We start from the raw sequence: 12831 nt of genomic DNA on the forward strand, positions 1-12831 counted from the left end.
ATGGTGTTTTCAGCTACTCAAAGACACAAGTTAAAAACATTCCGTTATGATTCAGCTGAGATATCGCAGATAAAACACTAAACTTGCTTTTTATTGTTGTCCAGAGTTTTCTAAACATAAAAATTCTGGAACATTCCCAGATTTCCAAATTCCATCGTAACATTTGGAATGACGTTCCCTCTCAAAGTGCAGCAGCTGTCAAAACTAATTAACCAATGGGCTGCAAGGAGAGGCGGGCCTTGTATTCGTCACGAACACGTGTACCAGGAAGTAGGAAGTAGACGCCGAAGAGTCGCGGTGCCGCTGGAAACAAGTGAGTAAAGCCGCAACCAGCAGCGAATCCTTACCAGCAACGAAGTTACCGTGTAATTAAGCTCCTCCAAATTAATTCATGTTGGTGCATAATACCACGAACAGAGTTTGAATTATATTTAACTGTTATTTCTGTAATTATTACACAAGGCGAGTGAGCAGGAAAGGCAGCCGGTCGGCTTTTGTTTACATTTAAGTCAGGCGTATTTAGATGATTTAGTGTTTGCGCCTGATTGCGTCGGTAACACACCTGCTGATCACGTACAGCGTTTATAGCACACATAAATATTATGCTAGATATTTATTCCATACAGCACGTTTTCAATTTAATTGATGCTATAGATGAACTATTATTGAAAATGATCACATCTAACAATAGTTAATAGTAGTAATAATAATAATTATTATTATTTATGCACACGCGAACATAACTAGAAACATGTCAAACAACTAGAAACTACTGGCTGGTTGAAGCTAATGTTAGCCATTTCAAAACAAATACTGTATAACAAACAAATAAAACTTTTGTTGGACAAACATTTAATATTATGTAGAAGGTGTTGCTTTTCATCCCGGTGTTCTATTTTCAGCAAGTCACACAGAGACCTCAAATGTTTTCCAGTTTGTACGATATGGTTTGAGGAACATGAATCTACAAAATATTTTTCGAAATGAATTTGAAGTAATTAAAGGTTGACGCAAAGGGAGTGGCAACGCAGACGTCCTGGATGTAGAACGTCTTGTGCAAACCCAGTTTGAGTCACGGCGGATGTGGGTCAGATTACTGGATCTGTTTGCTGTCTTGTTGTTCCTATTTATCCTTCAGCATCCAACAAGACATTATTGCATTTAGTCCTGTGGGAGTATTTTAAAGCAGCACAGACATGTGGGATACGTTTGAGTGTATCTGTGCGCAGGTCTGGCACCATGCTGGAAGGCTACAATCCTTTGACCCAGGCCCTGCTCGGGACTCTGTTCACCTGGGCTCTGACTGCTGCTGGAGCAAGTCTGGTGTTTGTCTTCTCCAGCCAGCAGGTATTAGAACTCACCAACATAGAGCTCGTGTTTCATAGTGCGGTAAGACCTTGACATACGAGACCACAGTCACGTTGATGTATAATTGCATGCTTCGTCTCCATCGTCATCATGCGTCTAGGTCAGGACATGTTGGATTTTTGCTAATTAAGTCAACATAATGAGGTTTTAAATCTCTCTTGTATTGGCTGTCCTTTTCAGAAACGCATCTTGGACGGGAGTCTAGGCTTTGCAGCCGGGGTAAGTGAGATTTCTTCTGAAATGAGACACCGACTCACACAGATACAGACATGGTGCAGGTCAGACGATGCTGGGATGTGAGGGGTTTTGAACTTTTCACCCTGTTGGTGAGTTTGTATAGACAGGAAACTTGAAGCTTCCAGATGCCACAGTAATTAGCCTATTTTCTGAATTACAAGTTGCATTAGTGAAAAAATGAGCCATGAAGAAGAAAAAAACACCTTTTTAAGGAAACAATGTTCAGCAGAGGGTTTTCTCTTGCGTTTGATTAATAGCCTCTCTGCAGGAATACGGGGAATCACTGACACAATTTGCAGAGGCAAATTTTCAGCCTCTTGTTGGCAATAACTTGTAATTTATTTCAATAACGAAGTTTTTTATATCCTTTTCTGCATAATAATTTCAAGCGACTTTGAGGTTTTCTTCAGATTCAAAGTTATTTTAGCTCTGGACAGAATGCATAAATGTTGGACTCGTACATAGATATTTTCCGATGTCCTTTTTGTTAAATAATGGCTTTTTGTCTGTGCATGATAAAGTACTGCCTCTAGTACTGATGCAGGTTGTATAGATGGAGAGAGACGAAGTGCTTTTGATTAATTTCGCCAACTTCTGCAACTGTGTTTGAGGTAAAATTTAAAAGAACGATCCTTCACTCTCACTTAGGTTCAGCCCCTCAGTTCCATCTGTGCCAAGTGGCAAGAGTCCTGCTTCATGTGGCTTTTTACAACGGACAAATTCAACCTTCTTGCCACACCACTTTCTGAGAGAGCTAAGGGGAGGCGGAAAGAGTCGGGGGCCAGTTTGGTTTGATTGTCATTCCAGCTTCAAAGTTTGTCCTGATTAGGCTTGAGATTCTTCTTTATCTGCAGACAGACTAGATGAAAGTGAAACAAGTAGCAGGAGAAACTTGAAGTAAAGGAAGGCATTTTACGCAGCATTAAGCAGTGCTGGTGTTTTAGTCTTGGCTAATTCATTTAACCACTTTTCCCAACTATTACTCCGTACATTCACGCTCAGCATATATACAGTTGACCTATCAGGTGGCGGCTAGCACAAAGGTCAAGGATGGAGAGAAGAGCAAATGCCTATTGGAGGGCTTTTGATTATGCAGGCCTGGTAGCTGAACCTTTGCAACAGAATGCACATTTCCCTGCAGGACAGTAACACTCAGGTCCTGTTAAATGAAAAGGAAATATAAGGTAAATCCCCACCAAGGACATATCCTCTGACATGAAAGAACAATAACTTGTGTATGTGTGGCTGCGTGTGATGGAGTCACTAACCGCTCCATGACCTGCGTGCGTCATGCTTTTAACGTCTCGCATGATTCAGATGCCATCCTGTTCCATTTGATTTATGTCTGCCGTCCGTCAAACTCAACAATCTGAGACACACACACACACACGCACACACACACAGACTAGGCTAGCCACGTTACACTCTGGGAGAAGGGTAAGGTGACGACTTCAGGCGTAAAGGTTAAAGAAATAATTACGTGGGTGAAGGTCTGGACAATCCTGACAACAAGAAGATTGAGAGACCATCTCCGTCCACTCATCCGTCTTGGTTAAGGCCCTTTAGAGAGGCAGTTAATCATTAGTTGCACACGGGGAGATACTTGATCACTAGCAGGATTGACCTGGACAGTTTTTGTTTTTGTGTGTAAACTTGTGAAATGTTGGACACAACCAGATATTTTTTTCTGAAGGAAAATGAAGCAATATATTGTATGCGTACTGTCAGCCACAGTCTCGGAATGAACAAACGAGATGCATTATTGTCAGAGGATGTGTCCTTGGTGAGGATTTACCGTATTTTTACTTTTCATTTAACACCGACATGATATATGTGTGTGTCAGGGTGACATTTATTTCACCCACTATTGGAGCATTTCATGTAAGAAAGTTGGGAATGTGGGCGGCACGCTGGCATAGTGGTTAGCGCTGTCGCCTCAATGTAGGTCAGTTGATTACCCTAAGTCGGGGGTGTCGAACCTGTGCCATGGAGAGCCGAGACACTCCAGGTTTTCTTTCCAACCATCTCTCCAGCAGCTGATCTCACTAATGAGTTCCTTCTCTCAAATTGAAGGAGGTGCTGATTATTAAAATCACCTGCTTGAGTGAAAATCTGCAGACTCTCGGCCCTCCACGGCACGGGTTCGACACCCCTGCCCTAAGTTGTCCGTAGTGTTTGGGTGAGTGGGTGTTTGTTTATGTGTGGCCCCACAATGCATTGGAGACGCATTTGGGGTGTACCCCACAGAGTGGAGAAGCTGTAGAAAATGGATGGAATTTGGGATCGCTCTCATGTTTCCCTCAGGAGATGTAACAACTTTGTGCCACCATTAAGTAAGATTCAGTACCTGCCAGAAATGGCATCAGCCTTGTGTTGGAGACTAAAGTAATACAAATGTTAAAGGTTCTGCCTGTTAAACCTCGTTGTATTGCTAGCATAGCAAACTGATGAAAGCAGTGTTCAAACGGATATGCATGCATGGAACCTCTCAATGTTGCCTTGAATTGGTGCCGTCGTCTCAGCCCTTTGCCCCGGGACCTATTCTTAATATTTGGAATTACGGGTGTATTATTTGATTTTCAAACGAAAGATGGTTTTTCAAAAGGTTGGATCTTCAAATGACAAGGAACGAGTGACCAGAATGCATAAAATGACATAACCCCAAGATCCACCGCAAGACAAACTTTAATAACAATAATACAAAAGAAATCCTTTTGTGAGATGTATTAGACAACAAATTTAATGGAGAGATTCCAAGTCCACATAGCGTTCCTCTAGAAGCGTCCAGATTAAAAGACGTTTACATCCTTTAATAAAATGAGCTGAGTGCACGAGCTCCAATGTGATCAATAAGTCAGGGATCACGCATTGCTTCATATTCAACAGGGAGCGCTAGGATGAATTTGCATTTTACAAGTGCCTCTGTAAAATCCAAAGCTACATTTTCATTTCTCCATTATTATTGGCTGTCACTTCATTTTATCCCACTTACGCTCACGTAAACGAAACGGCTGCCTACTCCTGCACGATGCTTGTCAACCGAATGCTTAAAATGCAATTGTTGTACCATCTCCAAAAAGACACATCCTGTGTGCTCATTGGCCAGTTTGAAGAAGGCGATACAAAACAATGCTCCTCTATATACTGTCAACAGAGGAAGCTCTTCTAGATCATCACCAAAATGTAATCATAACATTACCAACATTTTCTGGAAATGTCATCAAGATCCGTCTAACATTTTGAGTTATCTTGCTAAAAGACAGACAGACAGACAAACCAACCAATTACACAACCCCCGCCTTGGTGGAGGTAATACATTAATTAGTCTGGCATGACTAACATTGGCTGTGATTGCGTATTCTCACTGAGAATACAGAGAATTTCTCAGTGACAGCTAATTCAGATTTATTTAGTAAATACGCTTCAGACTGTTCTCCATCGGAGCTGTCGGCTGCCTGTTGCTGCTTTCTGCCTGTTCCACTGCAGACTCAGCCAATCTCTGTGATTAAACTCTTTTTGATTTCAACCGTGTTCTTGTTCCTACTTTTTTTAAACTTGTATTACAGGTTTTTTCCTCGACTGTTGGTTTAGCTGACTTGATTCTGATTTGAATTTGCAGGGTTCCACAAGGAGATTCATGCATCTTAGAATGTGTTGTTCACATCATGTAAAACCGTGAAAGAAAATGCAGATTGTTTTTGATTACTAACGAGAACGCGAAATGAGTCCTCATTAGAGCCAGAGACTGGAGATGGTAAACAGGAAGGAATGATTTTGGAAAGTAATGAATAGATACATTTCTTCTCTGCCGTCTTGGTGGGAATTTGGTGCAACTTTTCAGCTCCTGGAGTTCTATTTTAGACCAAAGCATGTTGCAATCAATTTTCTATTGTTATAGACTGTCTTAATTGGTGAAGCTTGTTTTGAGCTGATGACAGCTCAGCCAAACGCATCCATTACTTTTGATTGGCAGGGCTTAAGGCATATTTGTCTTTTGAGCTTCCTGTGCTGCTGAAGCTTCGGCAGCACAGCTCTAACAGTAGCTGCAAAGACAGAAACACAATAGTAAATGGATATGCAGAGGGAGAGAATCAAATTTACTGATATGCCTGAGATTAAGTTGGTGAAATTTTCAGATTGTCAATTTAATTTTTTTTAAATTAATTGCCAAGCTTGAGGTATGCTCTGTCCTCATCTATTCCAAAACCACTTGAAATAGTTCCATGAAATTTGACGTGTTTTGATTTTTTGGGAACCCTAAAGGTTTACATTTCATGAACTTACTTCTGTTTGCTATTTTAACATCTTTAGGCAGGATGTATTGTCCAAGCACAACTATAGTTCATTTTCAGCTATTGTCAAACACATACAGTGCCAAAGAATTAGATCAGAAACACAATATATTAAAACATCTGACAATAACATGTTATGAGAGAAGCACTGGACTGGGACGTACCATAAACACAGGAGTAATGACAAGATGCTGGGTGCTTATTAAGTGTCTTCCTGAAGTCCAGCTGTCCCTGACTGGACTGGACGAAATCATGAACTGCTGTAGGTGATTGTGCAGTGATCTAACTGTTAGAGCCGTTTTGTGACAAATGTCTTTGACTTGGTTTCCTCAGTGTCTTACCTTCTTCGCTATCTCCTCTCCCAGGTAATGTTGGCTGCTTCCTACTGGTCGTTGTTGGCACCAGCGATTGATATGGCGGAGGACTCTGGAAAGTATGGCTCATTTGCGTTCCTGCCGGTGGCCGTCGGATTCACGCTTGGCGCAGCATTTGTTTTCTTTGCTGACCTGGCAATGCCCCTGCTGGTAAGGACCTGAGGACGGCTAACGCAGTCCAGTTGCATACTGTTCTAAACTTGTCGACAATAGCGTGTTCCAGACTGTAAAATTACGGACATGACGTTTTAATCCAGATAATGTTACCGTCTTGTAGATGCAGACAACAGTTCATATGTTGTTCAACCACCGAAGATCATAACAATAATTTAATGAATCAAAAATGAATCCTTACATGTGTAATCACATCGATATTGTTGCCGTCAAGCCGCTGTATTATTTCTCAAAGTGGAATCATCATTTAAAGTTGGTTATTGTTCCCTGTGCTTTTCTGTGATTGGGTTGAAATGACACAATCCATTCGAAGAAACTTCTGCAGAAATGACTGTCAATCAAAATATGGAGAAATCAGCGCTTTGTGCACGTAGCAATTACTGAAGATAATCGGGAGAGCTGTCTGTGTGAAAAGTAGCATCTTATGTTTGACTCTCGCATTGATGTAGAATGTATCCAGCGGGTCAACCAATCGCTGAAGGATTACCGGTACATTACATTATCAGCTTTAATCAAAGTCTTTGGCTTGAATTTAGAAGAAATAAGCTTCCATTTTTTATTTCTTTTAAATTCAGTTGGCTTTAATTTTCTCCGTCCCTACCCTCACCTGTGGTCACGAGCTTTGGGTAGTGACCGAAAGAACAAGGTCGCGGGTACAAGCGGCTGACATGAGCCTCCTCCATCGGGTGACGGTGGGAGACTCCGGAGGGAGTTCGAGACGCGCCGTCAGAGCCCGGAGAATCTCCGCTCCTCTTAGGCTGCTTCGTACTGGGTAACCGTTACCACAGTGGAACATTCATTCGCCAGGCACAGCAAAAAGTCAAGTTGTAATCTGTTTGCTGTGCTGCTCATTGTTACTGCTGTCCGTTTTGGCTAAAAGCCTCCCGAATCCTGCAGACAGTCAAACTAAACCCGATGATATACTGTATAGTGGTGCAATGCTCCCAGGCTGCCAGCACTTCCTTTGCCTCTCCTCATTATTTGTTGTTATGGCGATGGCTAATAGGAGGGTGAGAGAAGATAGCAACAGGGAAAAGGGTACTTCAGTGTGAGAGCGGACACCATGTTGTACCTTCACATATAACCCAAGTATGAGAATTTTAAAAGCATTGGTGGAAATGGTGAAGAGGCCCCTTGTAAGTTCGTTTCTGTCTTTTCATATTTTTCTTGACTCCTACCTTCCATTTCACTCAGTTTTTCAGCTATCATGCAATAGCTTGGCACCTCATCAATTTTTCCCCTTCAACCAATGGAAAAATGAAAACCGGTAATGTAATCGCAGAACTCTGAGAAATCAGCGACTGATTTTTCCATCAGGCCTCCGAATGCTTACAGTAAAAATTTCAATCTTAACTTTGCCTGTCCCTCAATGCGAGACTCCCATTTGACACAAGTCTTCGTGATCAGTATATTTAGGGGGCAAAAACTTGCATCAGTGAAATATGCAATGCTAACTCTCACTACTGGAAATAATGCTGTTGGGTCTAACTTTCACTGTTGGCAGGAAAGCACTGCTAGACACTTAATTCAGTTGAGAGAAAACCTTGGAACACGACACAATTAGACATGCCAAAGGTCCTGCTTCAAAAGAAGACGAATGAGTAACAATCTAATTATTTCATGAGGAAAATGAATGTGAAACCTGGACGAACGACTTCCTTTGGATTCTTGAGGGCAACAGAAAGGTGTGAAAGCAAGATTTACACATCATCATATGGTGAAACAATTGGTTATATCTGTATTTCTAACAATCTGCTAACCTTTGTCCAGGATGAACTCTTTTCAGGTCTGATTGTGGTCTTAGCTGTTAAATGCTTCCCTGTGTTCATTGCTTGTGCTGTGCCATTTGGCACTGGGCAGGTAGTGCCGCATGACCTTTTCAAAGTGTTTTTTGCTGAAGAGAAAAACAATGGTTTAAATGTGGTGAGACTGAAAAAAAATAAACCAAAGCTTTGCCTCGCGCCGGGGAAAGTTAAAGAATAAGCTACAAACGCAGAGGAGTGGTGCAAGCCTTGTATGATTATAACGGATTAATCAGTCAACAAATATAACTGTATAAACTGAAGTATTTTGGAGTCTGTGGCATAATGTTGGCAGAAATGTGAGTGAGGAGACGTAACAAGGTAGTAGAAGTGGCGGTGTTGGCATCGTGATGAAAAATGTGTCTCAAAGTAATACGACACATCAGGATGAAGCAAAACGGAACTGTGTTTTTAGTGTACGTTTGATTTATATTACTTTACAGCACCACCAAGATATTACTTTGTCAAGTCCTTTTCCATTAAAAGCTTTTTTAGGGGGTCATCTCCAAAATACACATTAAAAAAACTGATGAACAATGTGAATAATAATCATTTTAATTATTATCCAACTGTTGTATTTTATTATTAAGAACCTTGCATTTCTTCAGGAGCCATAATATGTGATGACATTCAGATTCTCTCTGTTGCCATTGGAACATTTCTTGATAACCTGTGTTCATTCCCAAACCCAGAAGCTCTTTGAGTACCCTCCTGCCCATGCTGACCTTGGTCCAACACTCCCTCTCTATCCATCTTACCCTTCCTCGATCATTCTCCCCATTCAGACCCAGTGTTTGTTGAGGAGCCACTAAAAGTGGCACCAGCAGCTGTCCAAACACTGATGGCTCCCTGCTGTGTTTATGCGAGAAAGACCTCTCTGGATTCACTTTTAACTGTGTGCCAGCTTTTGTCCCTGCCTGATGTCTCCCATAATGTCACCATGGCACCAAGAAAAGAAAGACAAAGGAGACAATGACAGAAACAAGGCAGGATATGTGGTGAGATGCAGAGAACCTCAGGCTAGAATAATCTGGGGAGAGAGATAAGCCGAGTGATGCTGCGGAGAATTCAAAAGAGAAAAATTACCACTCAAATATGATTGGGATGAGCGGTAAAGCTGTGTCTTATCTGAATTTTAAGCATATTCAACACCTTTTCACGTTCATGAGAACTGCTGAGAGCCTGTAAACGTCAACCTACAATACATGAATAAATGCTTTTATTCCCACAAAGCAAATTAAAAAAGGCAAAGTGACATTACACACGTTTCTACAGATATAATGGAATTACTTTTTTGAAAGAAAGATGGAAGGACGAGCTATGTGTGCGTACACTGCCCAGCCACAAAAAGCCACCACTGTGGGTACACTTCAACTATGAGAGACAGAATCTAAGAATCTAAATAAATATTTGATGCAATAGAAAATATAAATTATTTCCAAATATTTGGAACAGTAATCTCTGCTTACGATTGCAGAGGTTGGCCATTTCCTGTAGTTCTTGACCAGGTTTGCACACACTGTAGTTGGGGTTTTGGTCTGCTGTTGCTGGGCAATGCAGAGTTTCAGCTCTTTTATATTGGATTCAGATCTGAAGACAAGCTAGGCCACTCCAAGACCTTGAAATGCTTCTTACAGAATCACTCCTTAGTTGCCCTGGCTGTGGGTTTAAGGTCAAATTAGAATGTTTCCAAGATCTACTGCAAAACATTGGAATGGAATGGTGGAACGTTGATTATATGCCCTTGTCTTTTTCAACTTTGGGGATTAAAAGTATTGCTGCATTGGCTAATAACAGTTCCTATTGCTGTTGGAACTCGGTCTACTTCTCTCCTGCCAATATCAAATAACTTCCAGGATATTTTACGGGCATTTATCCTTGATGGACCTGTGAAACCCTGACTCTTAAAAGCCTAAATATGTAAATGGAGGATTATCTGTCTTTGTAAACTGCAGTGAATTGAACGTCTGTCAAGTATAATTACGTTTATAAAAGGAACTCTTATAACAGCAGAGGATCTTGTGGGAGCTTAACCTTAACCATTATTCTTGCGTGTTTGGTTTCTGGCACATTTCCTCGACCGAGAGACGACTGATTAGGACAAACACAAATATTACTGGTTTCCACCCCAAAACATCCGGAACACCACCGTCCTGTGAATCAAGGCATTTTCTATTGTCCTCAGTAGACTGTGCACTCATTTGTGTTGTGATTGTAGACAGGTATCATCTTGTATGCGTGTGCTTGACTGACGTGTGAGTCACTCCTTCATATGTAAGTTGTGTCAGGATTGCTGTGACTGCAGGAGCTTAATTCAAAAGCTGTTCTCTGTTACTACGGCTCTAATGGCTGAATCCTATTTCTGTCTGTCCTAGCGCCTTCCTGTTGCACTCAGATGAGAGGGAGGTTCAGAGCTTAAATCATCAGATAATGCTGATGTGTGCAAAATGTTGATGCAACTTTCTGTCTTTAAACTTTCAAAATGACATCATTTGTTGCACAGGTTTTTATGTCATTTCATCGTGGAAATCATTTTGATCCTGTAAAGTTCAAGAGACTTAAGAGATGAAAAGCAAAACATGAAATTATGATGAACCATGCCCTACATACCCAACGTTTATAATGAAGCTGTAGCATAAAGTCCGTCAGGAAGGCTAAACATTTTCCCGGTAGGGCTATATTTACCTCCGCCGAGGCGGGAGGGGTTATGTGATCGCCAGCGTGTGTTTGTCCGTCCGTTTGCAAGATAACTCAAAAATCAATTATTTATTTTTATTTTTTAAAAGCTTGTGAGTGCAGCAGCCCGGTTTGAAATAAAAGGTTCACTGAACTTAACTTGATTGTAGTTCCCCCCCCCCTTTTTTTTTTGCAATAAAATTTTCAATCCAATAGAAGGGTCTGCTCCGATCATTATACTCCTGTCATTTTATGCATCAAAGTGTTGAAGTTAATATTTATATAGTGATTGAGAGGAGAATCAGAATGTAGAGATACTGAATATGTCAATATGCTCATCTCTGCATATTGCGCGAACAATATGTGCTTATTTTGTCCTTTCCCGGTTGGTATTACAGTGGTATGGAAAATATGTCTAGTTAAACACAACATGACACAAATGTAAGTCACTCACGGTCTCATGCCGGGTTCCTCCAGCATTTGCCTCTTCACAAACTGTACAGAAGAACTGCTGAGTTTTTAATAGGTGTGTTGTCCATCCTTCCATCCCGTGTGCTGCCTCCGTGTTCTGTTGCGTGTGACAAATCCGGTAGTTATCTTCCTGCATTGCAGCAAGAGCAAGTTAGTGATTCCACAGCAGATAATCATGCAAGACTTCTCTTGAGTGCGATGCCAGCTGATTTCATAATTTGGATAGCTAGTTCAGTCTCTTTCTGCACGTGTCTCTGCCATCTGGGAAGCCTGCCTTGATAACTGCACACTGGTTGATTCATTTTCTTGCAGACACAAATTACAGGACATTGCTGAACTGATGATGGCTCAATACGTCCTCGGCCTTTTCTTGTTCTGACAGCACCTTATGACTTATTAACATCCACGTAAAAGAGCTTACCTCTCTTCATTACATTATTTTGAATAATGAAACAAAATGAAACTACATTTCTGATTGATTATGATTATTATGCACCAAATTTGGATGCCCTCAGGTCTTGTAATGGTCTTCAGAATGTTCCATTCCAAAACGTATCCTGAAACAAAATATTTTTATTATTATTGGAATATTCTCAACATTAGTTTTATTAGATTCTTCTTTTATATGTACAATGTAAGCCTTCATTGAAAGTGTTATAATATAAAAATGAGCATCAACTTTGCAGGGATATCGCTGTTGCTCTGTCCATCCATCTTTTCATTTATCCAATTATTCATGAACTTTTTTTTCTTGAATGTGTACCCCAAAAACAGTCAGTACTGCAAAATAAAGAATATTACACTTAGATAGCAGTGAACGGGTGTTGTAAGTAAAAGTACAATGTAATGTCTTAAAGTCAAGCACTTATCTCTTGCAGTCAATTTATACGATCGGGAGAACTTCAGTGTGCGTTCCCGAATAGCTGAAGTGATGCGTTATCTTCTCGACATCACCATAGCTTTGATACACAGAAGTTAGCTGATTGATCGTATCAAGTTATTCTTCGATGCGGTGCAAATATGACACAAACAGCCCCAGTGTAATCTGTAACTCCTGCAGCATCAGTGCTGTGCTATGTGCAGTGAGACGGACTGAGACAACTCTGCACCTGAAACCAGACGAGATTCTGAGACAAAGCTTTGAACACATTTTCTTGTATGTAATTCTGCATTTGTCCAAAATCCAAATTTGTTACTTGGAAAGAAATTGTCCCCATCTGCCCTTTTCTCTACTGGCTTCGCTTACACACATGCACCGATCCACGCCGGAACACACACACATTCATAATTCCATTAGTCAAACTAATAAATGTGAACAGTTTCGAAACAAGAACGCCTCCAATTGAAATCCTCAATGCTCCTGTTTCAGACCTGCAGCCAGTAATTTCCAATTCGTAACTCTTATGTTCTGGGCATTTGTTTTTTTAATTATTATTT

At 40.8% G+C, this 12831-nt stretch overlaps 1 protein-coding gene across 1 annotated transcript in view; it reads left to right on the forward strand.

Annotated features, from left to right (window-relative positions):
* Window positions 1–307: 307 nt before the first annotated feature.
* Window positions 308–12831, forward strand: part of LOC137915550 (zinc transporter ZIP11-like) — a 35032-nt gene continuing 22508 nt past the window's right edge. The window contains exons 1-4 of the mRNA XM_068758751.1: window positions 308–313; window positions 1230–1347; window positions 1549–1587; window positions 6263–6421. Of these exons, the coding sequence (XP_068614852.1) occupies window positions 1240–1347; window positions 1549–1587; window positions 6263–6421 (306 nt within the window). The 5' untranslated portion in view covers window positions 308–313; window positions 1230–1239. The remainder of the gene's footprint in view (window positions 314–1229; window positions 1348–1548; window positions 1588–6262; window positions 6422–12831) is intronic.

This window comes from Brachionichthys hirsutus, unplaced genomic scaffold, assembly GCF_040956055.1.
Source record: "Brachionichthys hirsutus isolate HB-005 unplaced genomic scaffold, CSIRO-AGI_Bhir_v1 contig_739, whole genome shotgun sequence".
Taxonomy (NCBI): domain Eukaryota; kingdom Metazoa; phylum Chordata; class Actinopteri; order Lophiiformes; family Brachionichthyidae; genus Brachionichthys; species Brachionichthys hirsutus.